General features: G+C 43.9%; 1 protein-coding gene across 1 annotated transcript; it reads right to left on the bottom strand.

The window, feature by feature from the left end:
- Nucleotides 1-41: 41 nt before the first annotated feature.
- cftr (CF transmembrane conductance regulator) lies at nucleotides 42-26860 on the bottom strand. Its single transcript, XM_067234034.1, has 26 exons — nucleotides 26720-26860; nucleotides 26068-26178; nucleotides 24817-24928; nucleotides 23405-23620; nucleotides 23052-23141; nucleotides 21792-21955; nucleotides 21175-21300; nucleotides 20262-20508; nucleotides 19187-19279; nucleotides 18212-18388; nucleotides 17751-17942; nucleotides 13373-13467; nucleotides 12768-12854; nucleotides 11741-12527; nucleotides 11348-11493; nucleotides 10806-11092; nucleotides 10588-10667; nucleotides 10141-10291; nucleotides 6874-7101; nucleotides 6157-6257; nucleotides 5731-5952; nucleotides 4262-4417; nucleotides 3760-3849; nucleotides 3324-3496; nucleotides 2630-2735; nucleotides 42-2203 (listed from the first exon to the last, which is right to left on the bottom strand). The coding sequence occupies exons 1-26, from the start codon at nucleotides 26770-26772 to the stop codon at nucleotides 1994-1996; spliced, it is 4500 nt and encodes a 1499-aa protein (XP_067090135.1). The 5' UTR covers nucleotides 26773-26860; the 3' UTR covers nucleotides 42-1993.

Here is a 26860-nt window from a genome sequence, read left to right as displayed (position 1 = left end):
CTCGTCCGGACTTATTTGTTACACCAATAAACACAGTCCTCTTAAAATCATATTTTTACTGGAAATATAACTGATTATAGATATGAAATCTTCATACATGTTTCAACATTTGTGTCAATTTCCTATGAATAAGAACATGCTTTGTTTTAATTGACATTGTCGAAAAAGAAAAATAATCTTGCATCTATGTATTATAAAATCATTAGATATCTCGAAGGAACAATGTGCCAAAAAAAGATTTTGAATTCTGAATTCCATCAAATCACGTTTGATAAGGGTGTTGTTTTTATACAGCATTCGATCATTTACTTTTCCTCTCTATTATACCACCATGGGGAAAAAAAGCTAAAGAGTACCTCAGGTGTTTTTAAAGTGCATACACATAGAAAAATAAAGGGCATTTAACCACTTGTGCATGGTATCATCACCCATGCCATCACTATTATGTGTATTTACAGTGGGTAGACTTTTAGCAAAGACCCTTGTAAACGCAGCTCTACAGCCAGATCATCTCACTGCAGTTTCTAGATTCGTCAGAACAACAGAATGCTAATCTGATCTCAAATCAGCATGTAGAGGTACACCCTCGTCCTACTTTGATTTACAGCCAGTTTCCTTTCAAGTTTGAGACCATTTTAAATCCTGATGCTGAATTAGGTTTTAGGGCTTTCATTCACGCAAATGTATTTTGTATATACTCATCACGTAAATACTACTTTTTGCTCCCAAAATGGTTCCGATCAACATGTTGATTGAATAGCCTCTAGTACTGTACAAAAAAGTTACTTAAAACAAAAATGTTTGCCACCATATTCAAAAATGATCCTGCAAAGGCACTTGGAATGATCATAATAGCATGAAACTGCATCCAGTTAGTCATGTTTGGTCTAGAAAGGGTCAGAATTGGGGACAAAGAGGAATTAAGATGGTTCTCTGGGTTTTTCAGGCCCTGTTACAGATCATTGCATAATTACAAGTCAATTACCACCTACGCAACAACACACAGTACACCTACGTAATTACCACTGAACAAGTGTTGCTCATGAGTGTAAATAACCCAAAAAACATTGATTTCACTTGAAAGGAGTATACATAAGCATGTCAAGAGATCATTCATGACATCATGACATCTCCACATATGTTGTTCAACATTCATTACAGTCCATAGGAATAGTATGTGAATTCATGCCACTTTCTGATTGCTTCCAATTCTAAAATAAATGTAATTTTAACATTTGTTGTCATGACTGTGAAATAAAGAACTGCTAATTTAAACCTCTCTCTCTCCACAGTGTATGTATATATATATGTATATTGAATTCCAGTTCAAGCATTCAATGTACATAGGTCAAATAAAGGCATTGAATAGTTCGATTAACGTCATTTTAGCAGGTGTTTGAAAACAACACAGTAGTCAGGTTCTCTAGTTTGTCTGTCTCAGTCTACCAATAGAATGTTTTAAGATAGGCAAATGTCTGTATTAACAAGTGCTGTACTATATATTTGAGCAAGTGCTGTCTCCAGGTAGCCTAAGAAGAGCCAGAAAACCTGGCTACCAAGGTGTCATTGTACCTGGGAGGACTTCAGAAAGTGCCCTAAATTCACATTCTGTTGCTAAGTCTTGACAGGAATGACATAAATATGACATGAATGCAAAAAAGTGTATGAATGTTGAAAGCATTTATAAAAGTATTAGGACATATCTATGGCATGCATAATGCTCAAATTCTCTTTCACATGCTTTATACATGCCTACGTATACCCCTTTGAAATAAAGTGTTTTCCCAAAATATTTTCAAATCAGTTGTCTCGTAGAAAACAGCAGATAGTGCCGCCTACTGCCTCATAGTACAAAGTCACAAGCTAACGTCACTAACACTAGTTACAGGGTAATTATATTGGGCCTCAGACTCATTAAAGTGAATTCCCCAAATTACTTTGTCAGTTAAAAAGGCTTCCCACCCTTTCCCTCTCTCCAGACTCCGGCCCCACCTCAGAGGCGAGTGTCCTGCACCTCCTCCTCCGCCTCCTCCTGCAGGGCGGAGATCTTGGTGGTCTGCGGGGCGCGCTTGCTGGAGTTGAGGCGGTGCAGCGGGAAGAGCTTGAGGCGCTCTGCCGCGCTTATGGCCTGCTTCAGGTGGCTGGTCTCGTTCAGCAGCTTCTGGATGGAGTCGTACCTCTTTATGGAGCTGCCCTCGATCATCTGTGGGGGGCGGAGTCGGGAGAATCGTTTTGTTTAACAGTGTCAAAGCAATGTTGACGTGGCAAAAATACCTGACAATCATTAGAATACAATATCTGTTTCATAGGTTCAATACAAACGATCCCATACAGTACATACTATGAGAACTGAATAAAAACACACACACACACAACTACACCCATGATAATCTACATGCTTATCAGTCATGGGATTGATAATCGAACTGAGTTACACTGTCTAAATGGAGGACCATTCAGTGATGGTAGGGTGGCACCATGATAATGGACGTAGAAAGAGGAAGGGGAGATTATAATGCTTAATAGGGAGATGGAATGTGAATAGTGTTTGTGGAATAGAGTTGGTGGCGGAAGCTGAGTGGTGTGTGTGTTTGTGTTTGTGTGTGTGGGTGTGTGTGTGTGTACCGACCAAGAAAGACTGGCACTCCAGAAGTGGTTCCACTCTGTGTTCTGACAGGATGACAGTGCAGTTGGAAAACGACTGCTTCAGTGTCTTCCGCAGTACCTGCAACGTTCTGCAACACACACACACAGAAACAAGTGCGCACACACAGACAAACGTTTACTCCAGTTTGACTTGCCATGTGCCAGTTGGTTTCCTTTTTCAGCAGAATTAGTTCTCTTTATATTTGGCCAACATTTATAATTTATATTGTTATTTAGATTTCTAATGACAAACATGCCATTATCACATAATGCCACATAATACATGCCATTATCTCTGTCACACTCTAGTTCCTTCTTCTTTTACTCACACACACAAATAGTTTCTTCCCAGTTGTGGTTCAGATGAAAGCAACAGAGCTGTTTCAGAACCAGCGTCATCAGGACCCGCTAATTACAAGCATCATTTACCATAAAGACCTTACACACACACACAGGAACTGGACATTACGTTAACTCCTAGGATTGTCACCATATGTCAACAAATACCCAAACCTGTTTGGGCTCAGCTATAACCTTCCATACATTTCACACACACACACATTTATCACATCTAACCCTTTCGGACAACACAGGTAATCAGAACATTGCCAAGCTGAATCAAAAAGCACTATGCTTGTTTTTTATAAGATAGAATGCAAATTTGTGTTCCTACTCACATAGGGTCCAGGTAGGCACTGGGCTCGTCCAGCAGTAGAATGCGGGCCTTGCTGAGAATAGAGCGGGCCAGACACATGAGCTGCTTGTGGCCGTTACTGAGGACGTAGCCCCCGTCCTCTAACTGGAAGTCCAGCTTGTCAGGGAACTGCTCAATCACAGACTTCAGACCCACCTGGAGACATCGCAGAACATGAAATTACTTAGTAGTAGAATATTTGTAAATAACTTGTTGGTGCTATTGTGGAGTGTACGAACAGCCCAGACAAGGGCGAGAGTCATGGAAAAGACCCATGCAAGGAAAGTGTTTGTTGTAGAGAGAAAATGAAGAGAGAGTGAGACAGGAAAGAATACAAGGGTCAAAGGGAGATGGATACATATAGAGGTAAGAGCAGTGCAAGCGTGAAAGAGAGAGAGATCTGGAACAATACTGCTCACCTCCTCAGCCACCCTCCAGAGGTCCTCGTCACTGTAACGAGTGTGCGGGTCCAGATTCATACGGAACGTTCCAGTAAGGATGAAGATTTTCTAAAGACAAAAGACTTCTTAAAAACACTCTTTGCTTATTTCATCACATCATGTAAAAAAGGGTGAAAGGGATTAGTTCATAATTGTTCAATACCCACCGAGTCTTTTACATTTACATTTAGTCATTTAGCAGACACTCTTATCCAGAGCGACTTACAGTAAGTACAGGGACATTCCCGCCGAGGCAAGTAGGGTGAAGTGCCTTGCCCAAAGACACAATGTCATTTGGCATGACCGGGAATCGAACCAACAAACTTCTGATTACTAGCTCGACTCCCTAACCGCTCAGCCATCTGACCCCTCTACCTTTTGCGACCTAAATCTGCATGCACAGATTGTACAGGTTTTGGACTGGTGTACAGTATTTTAATAGTACACAGATACCAGTGTGCTGCACAACGGTTTTTCTTACCTGTGGCACCACTCCGAAGGCTTTCCTCCAGGTCTGCAGGGAGACGCTGTTCCAGGAGATTCCATCGATGGTAATCTCTCCGTCTGTAGAAGCCAGGCGCAGCAGAGCAGAGAGAAGGGTGCTCTTCCCTGAGCCTGTCCTCCCCAAGACTCCCACCTGCAACCGAGAGGAGAGGTTCGTGAAGACAGAAGCTTCACAAAGGTACCTTTGTGTGTAGCTTTGTGTCTAGTTGCCAATTACAGTTATTTGATTAAACTTGTCCTGGACATTTTTAATCTGCAGTCTACATTGTAGAAAGGGTCTGTGGCTGCCACACTTACCATAGCCATGCCACTGCCAACCAGCAGAGGACAGTATAACAGTTCTTATCTATGTATTGGTAGATGGCTTAGTAATATCCTGATCGTTTTATTGATTAAGGTGTATTATTCGAGTAAGCTACTTGTGTTGGTAACCTAGAGGTAACTAACCTCCATTCAACACAAAACAATATGGAAAATAATAGGTCATGCATTTCCCCTAACTGAAATAAGATTTGGGAGGTGTGAACAATTATCTATAGTCCTAGGACTGAGCTAAATGATCACCAAATTTCCATCCGGTGACTAAAACGATCGCTCTCAAGTAATTTGAGTACTTATGGATCAATCTCCAGCAATTGTATTACCATGACTTTCATAATTTCAGTTGAGACCAGACTCGTTCATATTACAAAATAGGATTAAAAGGATAGCATTCTCTTCAAGAATGAGCCTTCTGCAGGCCCATTATTGATTATGTCCCTTTTTGTCTTACAGCCAAACTGATGATCACAATCATTTATAAACATTATGATTTTACAATGGTGACATCACTTCTCTACAACTATGTTTTCAATGTTACAATACAAAGAAGAAGTACAGTACACATATGCAAAGGGAGTCAAGGTAATCTATACAATATCCTTTTCTACTCACCCAAGTAGTGGTTTCAGTGATACAGTAATTAGAGCTTTAGCAGAGAGCTCAATTTAATGGCTGGGCCAAAGTGCTAACGTGAGGTAATGTTCAGGCTAAAGTGATACGGGAGCTAATAGCTAAGCTAAAGGAATAACATGTGGAGGCTAATCCCCGGATGGTCTCCCTGAGGAAACATTACTGTGAACCCTTAAAGCTCTAATTGGCTATTTAAGACTCACAGGCGAGAGTGGCTGAGTGAAATTCATCTCTGCTCGCCTGAAAGCAAAACTGTCACAAGGAATCAGCTTCATATACATAACATGAACTCATTTGGGAAACACAACTACACCATTACTCCTTACACCCTCACAGCCTTGAAACAGTAACATATGCACCACTAATCTTACTTTGTTCTCTGTAAATTCACACACACACACACACACACACACACACACACACACACACACACACACACACACACACACACACACACACGCACCTTCTTCCCAACTCTCACTCCAACAGACTTACACTCTGACCCCCCTCAACCGTGAAGGAGAGGTTCTGCAGCACGGCACGGCCAGCCTTTGTGTACTTGACCGTCAGGCCCTGGATGTCCATGTGGCCCTGGTTGGGCCAGTCCTCCTGGGCGTGGGGATTGTTGATGACCAGGTCCAGGCCTTTACCCCCGCTGGGCCGAGGCTCCTCTGACGGCAGGTCGATGAACTTGAAGACTCGGTCCACCGACCGCATCTGGAAACACAGTCGAGTTTAACTGAGGAGAACTGTGCACTGGCCTGCAGCAAACACCATGAGGTTCCACCCCAACATACAGTAAGGTTTCACTGGGAGTGAAAGTGTCAGGGATATTGAATATTGCCTTCTGAAAATGAAATATCTGAATGCAAATATTTAGTATAGATTTGTGGAGGTGTGTGTGTGTGTGTTTGTACATACCAGTCCATCTACAGTAATGCTGGTGATAACAGCCCACTGGAAAGTCCCCAGAATGAGCATGGCAAGGGCTACAATGATGCCAATCTCACCAGGCTTATCCTCTGAGGAGCACAGACATGTACACACAGCATGTATCAGCATGCAGGTTATACTACCTCCTCTGCTACTCCTGTGATACAAAGCAGTCCTGCACAGGCACTATTGCAAGCCAATGGGCTGTGAAATTGACCTCAAATTGACTGCCTACATAAACAAACTGTCCATTGCGTCACACCACATGACATGCTTTTTAATGTGCGTGTGTTTGGGTGCACACACGTGCAGGGCCCTTCATTTAACTGCCTTCATAGGCAGAGGGAAATCAGGACATGCTCAATTAAAGGATATTAAATGAAAGAAACACACTTCAAATTAACAGTAAATTACAAGTAAAAGGTTATTCAGTTTTTTGTATACACATTTTGCTGCTTTGGATTTGACCTCAAAACGTACAAAGTTTTCAGTTGTTTAAAGAGGGGATGAAGGGGAAAAAAATTATAAGCACGTCATCCAAATCACCAAGTTATTCTAGCCCACGTGGAATTCCTATTTAGCTTGGCTCATCAGATCAGCCGCTCTGAATTCAAGTATGGATAAATCACCAACACACTTGTTTTGTTTAACCCTCTTTTCTTTAATCATCAACATGCCCTTCTTCCCCCCCCCACTCTAACTCACGGTTTGTTCCTACAGCAATGAAGGCCGCGGCGGAGAAGAAAAAGACGAAGATGATGTCACAGCGAAAGAGGAACCAGCGCAGCGTGGAGAGGTAGTGGAACCAGGCGGCCGTGTGCGTGTTGAGCGCCTTGTGGAACAGGGTCTCGAAGTAGGACTGGCGGCCGAACGCCCGGATGGTCCACAGCCCCTTCAGGGAGATGATGAGGTGGGAGAAGATGGGACTGCGGGCTGGAAGAGGGATGGGGGTGGAGGTGGGGGTGGAGGTGAGGGTGGAGGTGGGGGTGGGGGTGGAGGTGGGGATGGGGGTGTAGGTGGGGATGGGGGTGTAGGTGGGGGTGGAGGTGAAGGTGGGGGTGGAGGTGGGGGTGGAGGTGAAGGTGGGGATGGGGGTGGAGGTGAAGGTGGGGGTGGGGGTGGAGGTGAAGGTGGGGGTGTGGGTGGAGGTGGGGGTGGAGGTGGGGGTGGAGGTGAAGGTGGGGGTGGGGGTGGAGGTGAAAGTGGGGGTGGGGGTGGAGGTGGAGGTGGAGGTGAAGGTGGGGGTGGAGGTGGAGGTGAAGGTGGGGGTGGAGGTGGGGGTGGAGGTGGGGGTGAAGGTGGGGGTGGAGGTGGGGGTGGAGGTGAAAGTGGGGGTGGAGGTGAAGGTGGGGATGGGGGTGGAGGTGAAGGTGGGGGTGAAGGTGGAGGTGAAGGTGGGGGTGGAGGTGGGGGTGGAGGTGGAGGTGAAGGTGGGGGTGGAGGTGGGGGTGGAGGTGGGGGTAAAGGTGGAGGTGGGGGTGGAGGTGAGGGTGGAGGTGGGGGTGGAGGTGAGGGTTGGGGTGGGGTGGGGGTGGAGGTGAAGGTGGGGATGGGGGTGGGGATGGGGGTGGGGGTGGAGAAGGAGGTGGGGGTGAAGGTGGGGGTGGGGGTGAAGGTGGGGGTGGGGGTGAAGGTGGGGGTGGAGGTGAAGGTGGGGGGGTTAAGTGAAGGAGGGACAGACGGAACACACAAATGATCTAATTCCCATGTCATGACAGGCTTCATCTTAAACTACGTAGGCACCTGTTTGCCATGTTAATGGAAAGATATCCATATCACTTATCGACTTCAACACACAAAATGATTAACAAATGAATGCCATTCCTCCTGAATTGACCTTTACAATCAGAAATGACAGAGACTCCAACGCGCTGTCAGAGCCCTTGCTTATTTGGTCTGTGTATGTCCAGTAACGTATCATGCTATACTGTTAAACTGGAAAGGCAACCGGAAAATGTAAAAGGAAGGAAGGAAATAATAAAGCCGATGGTACAGTAGAGAGACCCTCAGAAGTCATGGCAGAGAACAAAAAAACTGACACTGTAAACCTGTTTGCACAGTAAAGCAATTTGCAAATGAATAAACTATAGCCTATTTTATTTGCCATGGATCCATTATGCTAACTTGTCAATCCTGCATAATTGGACTTCATTTAACTTCAACCTGATTAGGGATTTAATTTAGTAAGTATTGACCATGCATGGTATGTGACATAACGGTTGTCTTAGAGTACAATATTGTCTAACACTGTTTTCCTGTCTTAACCAAACAGAAAATACATGTATGAGAAGAAAAAAAGAAATACAGAAAAACGACACTTTAATGAACTTCTTTATAACTTTTCTGTCCATGTAAAACCAATAGCTTTAAACCACTGATCAACCATTAACATTAACTGGCTAACTAAAGCAAATACAGTGACAGTCACGCATAACCATTTTGCTGTCTCATGCTTAGTGGTTAAGGATTCATATTTGAGCACAGAAGCTCCCAAACAACTGAAGAAATCTTCTGTAAAGATGAACCTGGATCCTGCTGTCCTTTAATCTTGAACAAACCCAAAGTAGCCTGTAATGTAGCTCGAGGAAGCTAGCATGGGATGAGTTTAGTACACTTTCAGTATCTGCCACAGAAAACAGAGGCCTACTAACAAATAATACATTGGTCTCTATCCAAAATACTCCAAAGTTTTTAATCCCAAACAAAACACAGGTGAGAAGGCCTCAAAGTGTGCCCTCCAATCTCTATATAAGAACTCACAATAGTGAGTAGTTACAATAGTCAAAGACTGTATTGTAAACACACAGACATATTGATAATCTTACATCCAACATGCCCTCCAATCTCCACGTGTATGTTTATACCTACAGTATGTCCTTATGTAAGTATGCATGTGGATTTGAACTTTACACTGTCCACATCAAGAACACAGACTCGAGGGTATACTAGATGTTTCAATAAAATGTGTGTGTGGATGTGTTTTGTCAGTGCAGGGAAGCGATAGAATGATACCAGGATGGGGCCAGAGGATGTTCCGGATCTCTCTGACCCCTCCATGCTCTCCATGGCACCGGAAAACCCGTTGGCGACACACACGAAATGACATGATGTAGACCGGAAGTGCGTCCCCGAAACATGGTAGGAATACTTGGAATACTTTGAAAACTTCTCATTTCCTCACCACAGATGCAACATTCTCCTACATAGGACAATGGGAGAGCTCCATCACAGTGCTTTTGCCAATGAAAGCATTTGCAATTACAGATGAGCTTACACTTCTGGAAACCAAAGATCCAATATTTTAAAGATCCTAAACCAAACATCGTCACAAGGACTTTCCAACCCATTAAAAGGACCCAATGACTGATTTACATGTCCTGATTTCTTTTATGGCAACACATGTTATGGAATCTTAATTCTGATTGGAAGAGAGCTGACCTCATGCCAGTCTGCAGCCACTTCCTGTTCATAGTGGTAAATACCCCTTAGGCTGACTCATCCATCCTCTGGTGTCCAGCCTGTTTTCGCCTGTCAGCATGACCTTTAAACTCTGGCACCGCCTCAACATGCCAGCCCTGGTATCTGTGCCCGCTAACGGACGAAATGAGTCTGCGGTCGTTGTGCCGCCCTCCTCTGTCTTTCCTCTTCCTATTTTCTCATTGCTGGTTGTCTCTATGCTTTCTATTAAGGCTTCAAAGCATTTATGGCAGCAGCAGCTTGTAACTGAACCACGTATGTTTAAACAAAGAGTCAAAGCCACACAGCCCATTTAAACACATTTTGAAACTATTCCAAACTACTTGCACAACTACTTTGGAGGCTATTGACTAATGTCCTAACATCAACATGCTTACCCATCCCACTGCAAAAGTCAAGCCGGACTTACAGTAACTCCTACCCCATGCACTCTGTCTACATCCCTCCTCGCACTTCAGCTGTGCTGCCACGACGGCCGTGCCAACCCAGACTCACCTTCCGCCTCCAGCTGTCTGAGCTGCTGTCCTGTACGCAGGAAGTATTTCCTGAGGGCCAGAAAGAGGCACGCCAGGGGGATGGCAGCGATGAAGATGTACGGCCGCATTATGGACACGGTGAAGATGGCCCCCAGGACTATCAATGTCAACTGGGGGGAGTGAGGGACGGGGGTATGGAAGGAGAAAGGTAGGATGGATGAATGAGTGAGATGACGATGCGGGGGAAATGTCGAAAGGGCAATGAGAATTTTGGTTAGTACTGTGTGCTATTGATCATACATACCTTTACAACTCATATTGCCGCTTGACTTAAAATGAGTTTTAGTCATATTTATAGTGTTTCTAGTCTTTCAGTAGAAACTCCACCCATCCATCAACAGAATGAGAGACAGACAGACTTTATTGATCCTCACGAAGGGAAATTTGGGAGCTGCTAGCTACTCACCTGAATGAGGTCAAACAGCACGAGAGGCAGCATGTCATCAATGGTGGCCATGTCTTTGGTGAACCTGTTCATGATCCGACCTGGTGGCGCAAAACACCAGAACAACGTGTATAGTATGGATCTGCTGAAGGCAGTTCCACGCTTGCAGTAACAAAGCATTCCTTTCAGTTATACACCACTCAAGTGTGTAAGTCTTCAGTATCCAGCGAGTGTCTCACCAGTTTTCATGGTGTTAAGGACGGCCATGGGTGCCCTGAGCACGGCGCTCAGCATTTGTTCGTGGAGCCTCTTGGATACGGTAAGCAGCGTGTGAACCAATGGGAGGCCTCGGAAGAAGCCCAACGCCAGCACGCTCTCAGAAGTCGCCACGTAAATGTAGATGATGTAATAAGAACTGGTGGGCGTGACGATGACTCCCAGATAGGAATTAGACTCTGAGCTGTTGGGGTGTTGTGTGTCGACAAAGTTTGATGCCAAAGGGTTGGCCTCTTCACTCCAGATCTTACTGGAAGGAGAGAGGTGAAGAAAGGATTTAGAGAATAGGTGTAGAATTTAGGTGACCATACAACACTGAGCCAAAGGGACTGTTTTTTTTTTTTTATAAACCCGCATTGTGGAAGATTTTTCTAGTAAAACAAACAAGAACGTACTCTGTAATGAGAAATATTCCAAGGACGGAGCCAGTAACCTGCATCAAGGAAACACATTTAGGACAATGCTGTAGACAATGCTGTAGATTGCCATAAGCAGAATGTGACACTAATCTTGTATGTGTACCTCTATCACAAACACCAAAAAGATGAAGATAAGGACATAGACCAGGTTCCTGTTGGTAGTGATGTATCGCAGGTACGTGTTCCACGAGGTCGTCTCAAAGACGTTCTCCCTCTCGTCGGCAAAGCATTCCTGCACAGAGTACATTTGAATCTTTTTATGGAATCTAGCTTCTTTGATCAGATGATAAATACAGTATGTATCTCTGTAAACACCTCAAACTAAGGGACATGAGTGGTACAATTGAGATTCAGATGCAGTATATATGTATATTTGCATATAAACAAAATACTGACAAGAAGTTAAAATATAGTAATCAACACCCACATTTCAAGATTCAAGACAAATGATGACAAGCAAATGTCATTGTAAACCCTACCTTCATGTCCTCCTCATTGACTTCCTCACTGATATCGTACGAACAATCCTTAGAGAGGCGCCGAGCGTAGATGTCTAACTCTGAGGCCAGCTCGCACTGAGGTGTGATGGACAGTTTCTTCCTGAAGGAGGACTGTAGGTGCTCTCTCCGACCCTGCCCCTGGGCATTGGTGATAAATGACAACACAGACTGGCGCCGCTGCCCGCTGAGGTGCTGCAGCCCATTGTGGTACAGGTTGCTCCTGGGCAGAACTTCTTCCACTTGGTCATCTTCAGGAACAACTGAAAACTTGCGCTCGGAGAGTTCCCGTACTCCATCTTCAATGGTGTTCGAAGGGCCGTTAGCATTTTGTTGGGAGTTTCCAATGAAGGAGAACTTGCGGGCGGCTGCTAGTGGGTTGAGGATGAGGGACTGTTTACGTTTTTCTGTGTGACCGTCAACTCCGGGCGTGCCTTGGGGTCCAGTGATAATGATAGGCGGTGGGGGCTGGCGGAAGGATTGGCGAAAGGGCTCAGAACCTCGTAGACCGGCCGATTCGTCGACAGAGACCCGGCGGAGGGTTTCGGTCAGGATGGAACTCCGCCTCTCAGCATTTATGTTGTCGTAAGCCTCGAGACCGAGGAGTAGTGAGCTGAAGTCTGGGCGCTGTGCCTGAAGCTCAGAGAAGGAGCCATAGAAGTAGCAGATGCCATTGTGGAGCAGCAGAATCTTGTCGGCCCGCTTGAGGTGGTCCAGTTTGCTGGTGACCACTATGCGTGTTTTAGAGGCCATCAGTTTACAAAAGCACCTGCCATTAAAAGGTCAAGTCAGGAAACTGTAAGATATTGTTATTTATTATTGTCCAATTTCCTTAAACATGTGAAGAGAAAAAAGTCCCCAAGAAAAAAAAAAGTATTTTCATGAAATACCCCTTTGACCTACCACATAACTAAAATGTTTAAGAACAGCTTTGACCTTGAAAATTCCCTGTACGTCTCCAAACCAGCCCCTTCCCCACCTTCAAAAGATTCTTTATAATTTTACCGACCTCTCAAAGATCTCCTTCTCTGTCACTATATCCAGGTGTGTGAAAGGCGAATCCAATAGGTAGAGGTCGGCATCTTTGTACACAGCCCTGCACATGCACAAAAAGACACGCATGTAAAACAATCCATCACAGGGATTAAATGAGGAAGTCATTGTAGCAATCAATCTTGACAATTCATTCCCCATAATGATTGCCAGCTAAAATGCCTCTCTCTGTAAAGCCAGCAAAATATACTACACTACACCAATAAATAATGTGTGGAGATATGATTGTACACATCTCCAATACAATAATCATTGCGGGATGAAGATTTTACAACAACTTTTTAATTAATCAAGATCAGATGTACATAATATTTTGAGTTTACGTAAATCACTAAAAGGGTTTGACGTATGGCTCATAATTGTACATTTGACTTATTAATTCGATTAAGCCACATTATTGACTGAAATGTCGTAATTTGAGTATTGCTTGAAACAGCAGGACAGAGTTGAGTTACATGAACTTGTTCCAGTTGATTAAAAAGGAAAGATTCCTTAGATGACAGGTGCCAGGGTGAGTGAGGACTGTTGAGTGACCCTCAGGTGTGTGATGCTGCAACATACCTGGCAAGACTGATACGTGCCCTTTGACCCCCACTGAGAGTCACCCCACCCTCTACAAGGGAAGTCTTGTCTTTCTCTGGTAGCAGGGCCAGGTCCTAAGGGAAAACAAGGAAGGTTACACACAGTATGACACACACACACAGATTCACACAAACACACACACACACACATACACACAATGAATGGCCAAATGACAGAGGCCCTTTACCTCATGCGGTGAAGATGAGGGGTGTCAAATGGCTACTGAGACTTTAACAAAATGTCAAACTGTTTTTTTTGATGATATGCAAATGTTTCCAATGATGCTGATTGATCATCTACAGCACCAAGCGTGATGCAGACCAGCACAATGTCACATTCTGTTCTGAATTACATAGAAGGAAGTTGAATGATGAAATAAACAAATACAGATGTTGTACTTCCTCACTTTTGCATCCCTTTCGGAATGTGTAAATAATACCAAAATCACAAACACTCATTAAAGTCAGTACAGTGGAAACAGTATCACTCTGGCATGATTCAACTTTCATTTCAATCACGCCAACAGTCACTTCCTGACTCAACTACATTTCATTTCATGGCATTTTTTATGTTTGTTCTTTTGTGAAGCACTCACACTCCCATTTGATTTCTTTATTGTGAAGCAGTTTGAGCAGAATTTCTTGTATGAAAAGTTTATCTAAATCAAGTTTGTTATTATAGATTTCTTGGACTTATTATTATTAGTATTCCAAATTATGCCGTTTTTTCCACAGTGGACAGTGGGAGAAAATGTGCTTCCACCTACGCTTCAGGAATGTTTGGGCCCAACAAAAAGTGTCATAAAACTGTTTATCAGTCACTGTCACAGTGGATCCCAATTCACAAGAGAGCACCGCAAACATCAATGAGGAACCACCCTGCTTGTTCAGGACAGGGGTGCGTACCTGCCGTGATACCGCCACTCCTTGTTTGGCCTGAGCTATTGTGACAACAGTGACAGAGGGTTCTTCTCTCACTCTGAGAGAAGAACTTCACACTCTCCTCAACAGGTTCTCTCAATCATGTCAGTGAGAGATGCGACGCTACTATGTGGATGGGGGGCCCCGGGCAAAGATAATTCTCAGAAGGGGGCGTTATCCACTGTATAGAGAGAGTACCGGTAGTGCTTTATTGATCCCAGGGGAGAAATTGCACATCTACAGCCTCATTTACAGGCACAATAGATAATTTAGAAACAGGATCCACGATAAGCTCAAGAACAGCAGTATACATCAGTGCAAATAGAAAGTGAATGAAAAGAAATAATCCTTTGTATGTCTATTAAGCACACAACCTTCCAAAGGCATGCAACCCAATGGTGTCCGTAAAGTGCGGTAAGAACATTTAGGTCCTAGCTGATGATGTTGTGTCCTTGGGCAAGGCACTTCACCCTACCTGCCTTGGGGGGAATGTCCCTGCACTTACTGTAAGTCGCTCTGGATAAGAGCGTCTGCTAAATGACTAAATGTAAATGTAGTCATGTAGCCATTAGTTTGATGAGCATTTGTCTCTCTGCCACCTCTTGTGTCCACACTGACCCCCAGGACAGAGTCTGATCTTCTGACCCGCTTGTCCAGCTTGCTAGCCTCCACTGGTTGAACTCCAGAAGATGGCACTCGCAATAGGCTGGTTGATAATGTTCAGCCTTGGTCATACGTCAATGGACATAATCCTTTTCAAGAAGTAGAGTTGACACGGGCCGTTCTTGTTTAAGGCTTTGTGGTTTCCTGGTCATTCCAGCCTGTTGTCCAGGTGCACTCCTAGGTACTTGACTGTAACACTTCAATGTTATCCCCATGGTTGGAAACAGGGATCAGTGGGATCTTATTTCGTCTGAAGTCCACAATCTCCCTAATCAACCTCCTGTTGCAGGCACCTACAACTAAACAATCTCTTCTTGCCCTCCCATGAGACATCAAACAATGGCAGGTTCCTCTGCAGAGGGCACTTTGCCATGTAGTACCCAAGTGTCATCCAAAGTATAGAGGGTGAAAAGGAAGCGAGCCAAGACAGTCCCTTGGGGAACATCAGTGCTGCTGACCACTCAAACATAGAGCTGCCCTGGAGCCTCACATATTAGGCCTATTTTCTCGATTTACGAACCATTCTTCCAGACATCCATGTCTTGTTCGTCTGCAGTGTCGTTAATGAACAGGGGGTAACGCTCTTCCTCTTATTATGTTAGCTCTCTTGATTGCCTGTGGTGCAGCTAGCTCAGCGGTCACTCAGAGGACCCAGAGGACGTCAGGGAATGGCCACTCCATCCCTTTTCGGCAACTCAACCCCCCTTCTCGTAAGGGCCTGCATTACCCTCTGTTACATCCAAAGACCAGAGTGCTGTTCTTAGGGTGGAGACCTTGACACACATGTGGCCCCAAACTGTTTTTGCTTGTTTATAGCTTTTCTTGCTGCACAGGGGCTTTTTTGTTTGGTTTCAGTCGGCTTCATGGAACACGAAGACATGTCTCTTGGTCATGCTTTGTAGTGACTGTACCGAATAAATAGTAATCTAAAGATATGGGTATAACTGCGTACCCAGAAGGAGGGGAAGAAAGGTACAAAACAGGTGCTTTGTTTGGGTGGTTTGGTGAAGGGCCGTACTGTGCAAGGTCAAAGGAGCAGGTGACAGTGTCATACACGTATATACCTGGGAGGATGGAGCCTCCCACATGGGTCTTTCACATTGCCCTGTCAAGCAGGAATGTAGTCATGTGTTGTACCTCGTTTCACTTCTTCTGGAAACAGTAGTTATATTCAGTACATCGTTTTAAGTCTGTACTGAGAGTAGACAAACAAACAAAACAGCATACTGGAACAACAACAGGATGAGAACAACAGACTTGTTTATGTCTGTAACTCCTGAACGCACATGAAAACCTTTCATCATTACGACAATTCAGAAAGGATGATGGCGCTGGTGGGGTGCCAAAAGTTTTATTCCATCGTTCCAAACATTCAAACCACAAACTTGAATGTCAGAATGCATACACATCTTAAACTTCCTTCGATTGATCTGAAAAGCATGCTTTGAAAAGGAATGAAGTCTACAACTATAAATGAAGACCTACCTTTTCCAAACTTACGTTGTCCTTTAAGGAGAGCATTGGGGATTAAGTTAACAGTTTGTTTAAAAGGTTGTTAAACATAAAAATGGAAAGAAAAGCCAACTTGTGTCTCAATAAACAAAGCAAGTGTCCAGTTAGCGCCAAAGCTACACGCTAACGGCTACTGTTAAGCAACAAGTCATGACGTCTGTCTGGCCCTTCAGTTGGCAACAGCCATGTATACAGCCTCAAGACTACAAAATGCCACCTTTGTGTCTGACTGCCCTAAAACAAGTGTCCTTCTTCACTGTCAAACCACATCCGACCATGGTTGCTTTAGTATCTTTCTCTCTGGGTTAGTATGTTAAATAAAATAATTAGCCTCGGTTAGGACAGGTTAAACATTGTTTAACTGAAGCCATTAGTGCTGATTTGGTTTCAAAGAGGTTTCTTGCCTAGGGAGTGTTAGTTGAGGCATTCCTCAATCCTATTGTTGTTCTAACTACCACCTCATGCCAGTGTTTAACGCATGTTGTTAGGGAACAAATCCAAGAGTATACCGAAACAGTAGCTGTCAATAGTGCAGGCCACTATTTGTTTGCTATGAAAACACACTGTGTGTTTTGGTGAAACAGCGATTGTTGTTTACACTTCTCCTAACTAATGGGGAATTGTGTGAGGGCTGTGTGAGGGAAGAGCCTTCAAGTAATATTTTCTAAATAATCTTTGTGCCTTAGTCGTCGTCGATTCAGCAAATGTTCACACCATTCTGATGGCCTGAATATGAAACCCCCAAACTACCTTAACTCATTCATATGCTGTACATTATTCATCTCAAAATGTTCAAGTCAACACAAATGATTGTGTGCATGCTGAGCAAGTCTGATCAGGTGACACAATGTGGGGTCCCCATGGCAACCGAGTGTCTGCGACAGCAATTCAGAGACCCCCGCTGAGCCTCCAGTCTATAGAGCCCATCACTCAGCCACTGAGGCTCCAGAGACAAGGTGTGTGTCTGTGTGTGTCAGTGACACATTATAAAAGGGGGGGGGGGGGGCTAGACCATGGAAACATGACACAGTGATGCCACAAAACTCCTGGATAGACCCAGATAGAACTTGTGAAACAGGAGAAGAGGTATCAGAATAAAAGGATGTGAAGAAGGGATGAACACATTAGTGAGAAAGTACTGGTAAAAACAAAGGAAAAATGTGTAAAGAGAGATGAAAAAAAGTAAAATATATATAAACCTTGGATGATGTCATGGAGCTACACACTACAACTGGGAATAAGAATATCGCTCAGCACCTCACCTCTTCTAGTTGGCAGGCTTTGACGACTGAAGTGTAGCGGTATTCATCGTAGACCAGCCCAAACAGGATGTTGTCACGGATGGTTCCTGGCATGATCCAGGAAGTTTGAGAGGAGAACGAGATCCGTCCGCTGTGTCTAATCTTCCCTTCTGAAGGGACCAGCTCCCCAAGGATCATCATCAGCAGGGAACTCTGGAGACACACGACATGGCGTCCCCAAAAAATGTGGTAAGAACAAAGGAACTAAAGAAGAACACAAGACAATTATTTTCTGTTCGTTTCACCTTGTGGTTAATATCAAAGCAGAGGGAGCTTTATCTCCAAACCTCAATCTGGTGCACTATCAACATCTCACTACAACAGAGACAACTTGATCCAGACAGGGTGTTTTAGCTGGGATATGAACCAACAACACAGACAATATGTCCTCCGCCTCACAGCCACCCCAGTTCAGTTCCCACCTTCCCAGAGCCGGTGGAGCCAGCCACAGCCAACATCTTGCCCTTCTCCAGGTACAGGCTGATGTTCTTTAGGACAGGAGTAACATACAGGTTGGTGAAAAAGACGCTAGCATCGTCATTTGGGTGACTGTTGGCCTTGTTCTCTTGCTTGATCTTCTCAAAAAGCTCCCCTATGCCCTGAAAGGGAAAGAGCGAGGGAGACAGTGAGAGGGGTGGTTGCGTTTTCCTTCCTTTTTCAAGGGAAAAAACTGAATGTTTGAGGACAGTGTGTATTCTCCACACATTTGTTTGCTGGCTGGGCACAGAGAGAACACGGTCACTGAAATGAGCAAAACGAGCCTCAAATCACTATTGTTGTGCCCTTGATCAACATTTATTTATGGTGAGGTTTCTCCAGGTTAAACCATTGACTTCCACCAATAGTTATTTAGATTAGGTGACGCACATGCAGCCAGTGATGGGAAGAGGACCTCCCTCCTCTATTCACCACATAGAACATTCCAGTAAGAAGAGTGACAGGGATATAATCATGGATGTAAGTAATGAGCACCATAAATAATGACTTCATAACTCAATTTAGACAGGTTAAGAAACCAAAAAACATATATTACGGAGCAAGAATACCGCATTTGCTACACTGTAGCCTAGGTTTGAATTAGGCCCTGGCCCTTTGCCGTATGTCTCCTCCCCCCATCTCTCACCTGTCTTTCCCATCACACTTAAGTATCACTGTCCAATTAAGTATGAAAATGCTGAAAATATATATTACTATATGTATATATATTATTTATTTATTTGCATAAAATATAATGTTATTCCATTAGAAAAAATCAACAATATTCCTATGCATAGTGATAATTTTACAGTCAGTTTAACAGTCAAGGAATTGGTGATTGAATGTGCTTGAAGTTCAGTCAGATAACTCACAGGTCACAATGGGATGCTTCGATAAGACCTAGCACATCATACACACACCTCATCCCAAGAAGCAGAGACATTCACCAGCTCCACTTCAGTTGTGGTGAGGTTGTATTCCAACACTTTGTATTCTTCTTTGGTGAGATATTCCTAGAAGACACAAATGCCAAATCAAACAGCACGTGTTATTACAGTAACAATGGGGAACTGGCCAGAACATTATATCTGCAAAACACGCACACACACAGTACAGTACAAACAGATGCCTGGTGTAAGAATGCTCAAAGCATATTGTGTCCTAGGCAGGGCTGTGACTGTACTGTACATTATAGGGCAGTCGGATCTCAGATACAGCATGTTTGGCAGATAGTGATAATATGAATACAAAAGTGGTGTGACTTTCCTGTGACCTCTTTGGTAACTGGAGTGTTTGTGAGTGTGTGTTACTCCTGTTCAGTTTCTTCCATCTGCAGCTACAGTAATGTTCCCTGTGGTGTGTGCTTAGAAATGTCTAGGACAGTTGGTGTGTGTGTGTGTGTGTTTACTGTCCAACCTCCAGATGTTTAAGTGGGATCATGAGTCAGAACTTCCTCTGTGTGCATGCCTATTCCCACAAGCCTTTGGCTACCATGACACAAAAACTACCTGAAGTACTCTACGCGTGCCTGACATTACTCACTGACAGAACCCGAAGCATCGCCCCATACTGTACTAACATCTGTCTCTTTTCCACTGCAGCTCTCAAGCACACTGTTCATTCTTGATCTACATACCAAAAAGACAGTATTAATGACAACAACAACAACAACAACAACCACAACAACAGTGATTTGCTTAACTGAAACACACTTTCTATAATGCAACCCCAACCTTCTCTCAGATATCCCATTAGCACTCATTGATCATGAAAGTGCCACTACCACAATCACTTAGAGATCTGTTCCAAGCCATGGCGCCACTTCCTTATAGCCCGATACAGAACGTTCTGGTCAAAGAGAGAACAGGTTCTGAACTCTTCTCATTGACTCAATGTACCCTTGATGGACGTGGACCTCGGGGTACTGACACACAAACACACACACACACATATCGACACACACACACACACGCAAACACAGAGTCCTACACCCACCTCTATCTTCTTGACCAGCGCCAGGGTATCGTACCACATCTGGATGGAGCCAGGCAGCTGGCGGGTGAGGGTCATGCGCAGCACCATGCAGTAGGACGCCGTGGTGAAGATGCGGCGCAGGATAATGCCCTTGCTGAGTGCGTGCGGAACGATGGCCGACACGATGACCAGGATGGCCGAAAAGAAGTAAGAGGCGCTGTAGAAGTAGCGCAGGGAACCAATCTTACGTGTCAGTGTCATCTCACCCCTGGACAAGAAGGAAGGGAAGATCTGAAGTTTGTTTTGCTTTTATTTAAACCAACAAGGGTACACTGGATCTCTCATTTAAATGCTAGGAATAGATGGAACAGTTCTCATCCGAACCAACAGGAACAGTGATCCAGAGTCACAAGGCCCTATGTCTGTCACATTTTCTTTGTCCTTTGTGGAAGGAGGAAATCAAATCATGCGTTTATTTAATTCATTCACTTTGGTTGAAGAAACCACGTAAACTGAACATGTGTCCTGTTGATCAAGTATTTACATGAATACATCGACGCATGAGAAGAGAAAAAGAAGGAATCACGTGACGAGGACATTGCGAGGGCCTGCGATCCGATGTTTTGGTTTTCAAATCTAGGAATGTAAGAATCAAGAGTTCCTTCAAACTAGGATGATTTATAGACGTCCACTAACTAAGCAAGGCTGATGTGTGTGTTTGTCAGCAGGGACAATGTGCTCTGTTAAGTTCTTTAGAACGTCTTTGTCATTGATACAGAGAGATGACAACGTTTAACAACATTCTCTATAATTCTGTCCCTTAACGAAACCCCCAAAATACTCTTCTACATTGTGTTCTTCCGTGTGTCTTTCAATGTGGTATTTGTGGGGTTAGTTGCCGATATGTCGTCTGAAAGCTGAGCGAATGTCTTACTGTCTGATATTCTTGATGATGGTTTCCATGACTTCTTCCCAGCCATAAGCTTTGACTGAATGAATGTTCTCCACGATCTCTGTGGTGAGAGCCAGACGGCGGCTGATCATCCCGGCCCTCTTCACCCTTAGGGAAAACACACAGTTTACGAAACAGAGACACACACACTGTACATTCGCACAAGCCATACAGAGTGTGCGCACACCACACAATCAGTCTGTATTAAAAATTATATGAGAGAAACACCAAATATCCTTTTACCGTTTGCACTATATATATTTTAGCTTGTTAGCATAAGCAAAAGACAGTGATTACATTGCAGGCTTAGTCTCTCCCGCTCAACTGCAAGAGTGGCCTGAAATTGCCTGGCAGTGATTGGCTTGCGGGGTCGTCCATGCATTGTTGACATTTCTCAGGGGCACGGGGCATGCTGTTCTCAGAGATCACTGAGGGAAATCAAGGTCACTGAAAGCTCATGCTCAGCGATACACACGGAGGGTGGGAGGATCGGTGGGGTGTTTGAGTGCACAAGTTGCTGTGTACAGCATGTGTCTTTTTGCCCATGTGTGCATGTTGGCGTGTGTCCAATCGAGTACGTGTGCATGCTTGAGGCCTACCTGTGCGGGCCCATCTTCTGGGAGAGGCACGCCTGGACGATGCCCAGCAGGGTTAGGGCAGCCAGGGCACAGAAGCCGTTGACCTCGATCAACTCCCAAATCAGGCCCACACAGAGGATACACTGGAGAGGGGTAATCCACACAAAGTGTGCCAGGCCCAGACTCTGGAACACATACAAACATATTATTACAATTCCTATTCATAACTATATGGAGAGACAGGAACACCCCCACATCCCCCCCATAAAGACTAGCTCCACCATACGGAAAAGTGATCCTGATGCTACTTCACTAAGTATCTGGCAGACCACTTAGCACCTCAGGACACGATGTGCATCTCATTACTAAAACTCTGAGAGGCATGTTTTCATTTCCTCAAAGACTGGGAATGAATGGATGAATGAATGAAAGAGCAATCCATTTGTAAAGGAAAAAAAGGCTAACAAACTACAAAACAAAAATACCGGGTGTCACAAATTGTATCATTATACCAATAAAACAAACAAAACAATTCAAAACCACTTTGAAAGTTGGCAACATTTCCAAGAGCGTGTTATTCAGTTATTTAGTTATTAACCCAAATTTGTGCAATTTGCTTGCTGTTGTCCTTTGACTCTTCTAGCTATACACATTCACTTTTAAGGTATGCCTACTACAGACAGGTGGAACTAATATTTTACTGGCATTACCCACCCCCCCACACACCCTTTCTGTGGGGGGGAAGTAAAATATTAGTTTCACATTAGTTTGACACGTAGTTTCTAAGAAGAGATTCACATTGGAAGACTACTTGAAACCGAGGACATAACCAGGACACGGAAGTATACAGTAGTTCTGAGAAGAGAATCAAAAGAGTTGGGCCCAGGTCGCATTCAGCCAGTGATAATTGCCTCAAAGCAGGTAGCAGAGTGTATCAACATTCAACACTCCCCCCACACCCTCCCTTCACAGACTTTAGACCCCTCCCATCCTCGTCAGCCCCTTATCGCTGACTCTGTTCCTACTCATCCAAAGTTGTCTTGAAAAACATTTAGCAAAACTAATGTTGAAGTTGACTGACACAAGTGGTTTTCCAGCAAACTATAGCCGCCTCATTGGGTTCAGTACTAAGTAACCATCATTCCTTCGTAAACCTCCAGTCCCAAACTTTCTAAAGCAAGCTTATTTAGTTATTTTAGAAGATTCTAAAACATTCTCTTCACATATTTTTTGAAGAACTGTTCTGTTTTACAGTCTACCCTCCTTGGTGTGTTTGCTTACCTCGTCCAGCTTGTTAAGGTGGGCAGACATTAGGCTAACCAGCTGACCTGTGCTGATCTTATCCAGGACACGGCTCGACAGCTTCAGAGTCTAGAGGGTCAAAGGTCATGAAAGACACATGGTTTAGAATGTGAAGTGACAGGGATGTCACAATGGCTTCGGCCTGCATGAGTAGAAGCGGGATGTGGTGCTTGTCCGATCTCCATCACACCCATGTGTGGCAGGACAGCTTTTGGCGTTTCAGGAATTCTATTTACCTCAACTCTAACGTGAGACAACATTCAATCTGTCATTATTTATTAGGATAAATGTAGTGTCATCGTTCATGAGAACGCACACACTCACACACACACCTTTTTATAGATTAGACTGAATAGGGCGATGCGGATCTGCATGCCCAGGTGGTGCAAGCCAAAGATGGCGGGCTGGAGGAGGAGGAAACGCACAGTGAAAAGCAGGCAGAGGCCCAGAGCCAGGTAGTAGCCCTGCTCCCTCTCTGGGGCATGGAAAGGGTCGAAAGAAGCAATGATTCGCCCCAGAAGCTGGGGCTGCACTGTCTTGGAGGCCTCCTGTGGAAAGACAGAGAGATGGAGAGGTTGTGAGACAAAGGGCTGAGAGACTTTTTTGACTTTTAAAGATACCTTTATTGGGCAGTTAGAACTGCCAGCTAACCAAGCAGTTTCACCACACCAGCCATTTCTTATTCCAACCAAACCCATTTCACTTACAAATTTCATAAATTTTACTTTCCAATAAAATAAAATAAAACAAAAGGGCTGAGAGAGGGTGAGGCTGAAAGAGGGTGAGAGAGAAATGAAGACAGATACAGTTCATGACAACTGAAAAGGTCACACCATCCACCGCTGAATTGGAAAGAAATGAACAAACAACGAAACATGTCTCGATTGGACAACTGGAAACTAGGTTGAACATTTACCGCTATTGGGCATTCGTAAATATGTCACCCAGTGCCATATCAACCTCCGTTCAGGTAATGCGTCTTTTTTTTTTCTAACATCTTGAACAACAGAAATCTGTGATGCTGGAAGCATCAGACTGAGAATCAATTGAGTGCAACAAAAATGCTTCAACACTGGTCAAATATGCCCCAAAATCAACAAATCTACAGTATTCTATATCTACCTCTCCTAATCAGTCCCTGTCCTGATACCTGTATACTTGATGGCCACGTCAGCAACCCCGCAATAACAAGTTGACTCAACAAGTTGATAGCATAATACCATCAGAAACTTCATGTTGCCAATAATAAACTAAGGACAAAAAACTGAAAAGTGACTGATCAAATGACAATGACATGAACCCCAACTCAAACAAACACACACAGTACCCAGTGCCAGTCACTACACAGTACCCAGTGGCAGTCACTAGGCATTCCCGATGACATCTGGACTCACACAAGGTTACGTACTAACCTGTCAGCTTCCTCCTGTGGCCGAGAGCACTGGGATAGTGACACCTTAGTGCTACATGCTTGTCCAAGGCTCCATGGATTAAGGCCATGGCACCAGTATACTGCCATACTGTAGTTTCCCCTAATTTATTAGTATGTACCACATTAGGCATAACGTAGCAGCAAAGTGCTGTTTTCTCGTGAGTGGTACAACACTGTGCACAGAACATGGCAGGTGCTTGTATGGCACCCCTGACAATTATGGCTTGGCATTTTAATTATTCATGGTAGGTCCTTGTCAGATCCCCCCCACACACACACACACACACACAAACTCAGAAAAAATACACTTACCCCAAAGTACAAAAGAACTCCATAAAAAAGAAACGGCCACAGGAAACAGCGGGAGAGAGCTCGCATGAGCCGAGGCTTCTGCTTGGACGAAGCTACTTCTCGGTCCCATTCTCTACATCAGGAACCAACGAACAAGAGTTACATACGGGGGGACGGAGGGGGGACGGAGGGGGGACGGGGGGGGCGGAGGGGGGACGGAGTCACCAGGAACACTTACTGAAGAAGAGTAAACACAAATGCAGAAAAGTTACAGGAAATGACTGAAAGACTGGCTAACAGTTACTGTACAGTAAAGCAGTTTGGCACATTGTTCTGCTGGGTTCATTTATAACCTGGGTGATTTGGCTCAGCCGGAGCCTTGATGAACGAATGAGGGAGAATTAATGTGTGTGTGAAAGAGAGAGGGGTGAAGACAGAGAGGTCGAGTGAGGGGTGAGTGACCATACCTAGCCTGTAAATCAAAGGTAAAGTTCAAATTCCCAGCAGACTTCAGTGTTTGCCACGATTAGAAAAAATAAAATGCCCACCCGTATTCCTCACTCTCTGGGTATTTGGAAGTTTCAAAGGTCAACATTTACATCCCGTTTAGATGTCTGTTGGCATGCTATACCGTGACATGGCCTCACCCACTGACCCAATAGGGGCCCCTCGTGACAAGACGTGCATGTGGACACTGTGTTTGTGTCATCTCTGAGGCAAAAACACAGGTGGCATTTAACGGATGACTAAAATCCTTTTCTCTTTTTTTCTGTCCAAAATCTTTCAAAGGTGTGACATTTACTCACTCTTAATAAGGGGGACAGAGAAAAAAGTAGTGTAACGCCAAAAAAACAGAATCAGGGTGAAAGGTTGAAGAGGGAGACAAAATGGGAAAGACTGAGAAGATTTTAGAGAATTATGAATGGATGGGTGAGTTCTGAAGATAAAAAGCATTTTCTGGAATCAGTAAAACATTGGTAGATGTGCAGACAGAGGGAAATAAATATATAAAAGAAAGATGTAACAATAGACAGAGAAAAGATGCAGTGAGCAAGGGACAACGGTAGAATATATTGAAAATGCAAAGACAATACCACTGAACTCAGGAAGACAACTACAAAGGAGGAATAAACTACAAACAATTAACTAAAAACTTGAAAAAGTCTTCCTGCAAATGATTTCAAACTCAAATACTTTTAATGTTTCAGAACATGTTGATGATTTGAATTATTTGATTTGGTTCAATAGACACAGTTATGACGACAGACACACCTTTCTAGTCTTTCGGAGAGGTTATCTGCAAGGTCATACGAAGGTGCCTTGTAAACATCTGTCAACTCCAACTTCTTTTTGAAGCCCTTACTTAACAATGGGGATGTCCAACTGCAAACAGAGAGAGTAGTTTGGTTAGTTCCCTGTGTGATGTACTGTACATCTGTGCACGTAAATTAATCAATGAAAGCTGACTGCTGAATCATAATCAAAATGGTGCAAAGTTTGACGCTTTTATTGGCATTCTATTACTAGATGACTACATTTTGGAATTCTGTTTTCACTGAATCATTTGGTGGATGCTGTAATCGGTACTGCTGTGAATAATATCAATAATAGGCTAAGCCTGCTGTTTTGTATTGTATGTAGATTGGACGAGATGACTCATTCTCAATGGCATTTCATACGATTTTACGGTGGCTAAACAATCGTAATTTGACCTACTGGAATAAAAATGGATGGCGTAATTTCCTTTGAGGAAATTAAAAATTCGGTATTAAAAGCTTTCCTTTTCAATTCACACTACGTATGACTATTTTGAAACTGTCATGTCCATCGTCTGAAAAATATCTGTGAAATACCCTGTTCTAAACTTCTCTGGTACAGTTGAAAGACGTCATTATTCAAAGATTAAGTACAACGTTTTTCTTACCAGAAGAAAAACTTGGAGAGGAAGTTTGCATCTTCCACAGGTGACTTCTGCATCCTAAGTGCGCCGCCAATTTCACTGCACCTGTATCGCTGTGTAGTTCACATTTGGTGGCCCTCGCGCGGTCCCCTGCTTTTTCCTATG

This window comes from Osmerus mordax, chromosome 4 (assembly GCF_038355195.1).
Source record: "Osmerus mordax isolate fOsmMor3 chromosome 4, fOsmMor3.pri, whole genome shotgun sequence".
Taxonomy (NCBI): Eukaryota; Metazoa; Chordata; class Actinopteri; order Osmeriformes; family Osmeridae; genus Osmerus; species Osmerus mordax.
The sequence above is the reverse complement of the archived record's forward strand: the minus strand, read 5'-3'. Positions and strand labels throughout refer to the sequence as shown.

Coding starts and splice junctions, on each gene's coding strand:
- cftr (XM_067234034.1), bottom strand. CDS start 26,772: ATGCAGAAGTCACCTGTGGAAGATGCAAACTTCCTCTCCAAGTTTTTC. Junction 3,497..3,759: donor TCTGGAGGGTGGCTGAGGAG/GTGAGCAGTATT, acceptor CGATGTCTCCAG/GTGGGTCTGAAGTCTGTGAT. Junction 2,204..2,629: donor TGGAGTGCCAGTCTTTCTTG/GTCGGTACACAC, acceptor CGCCCCCCACAG/ATGATCGAGGGCAGCTCCAT.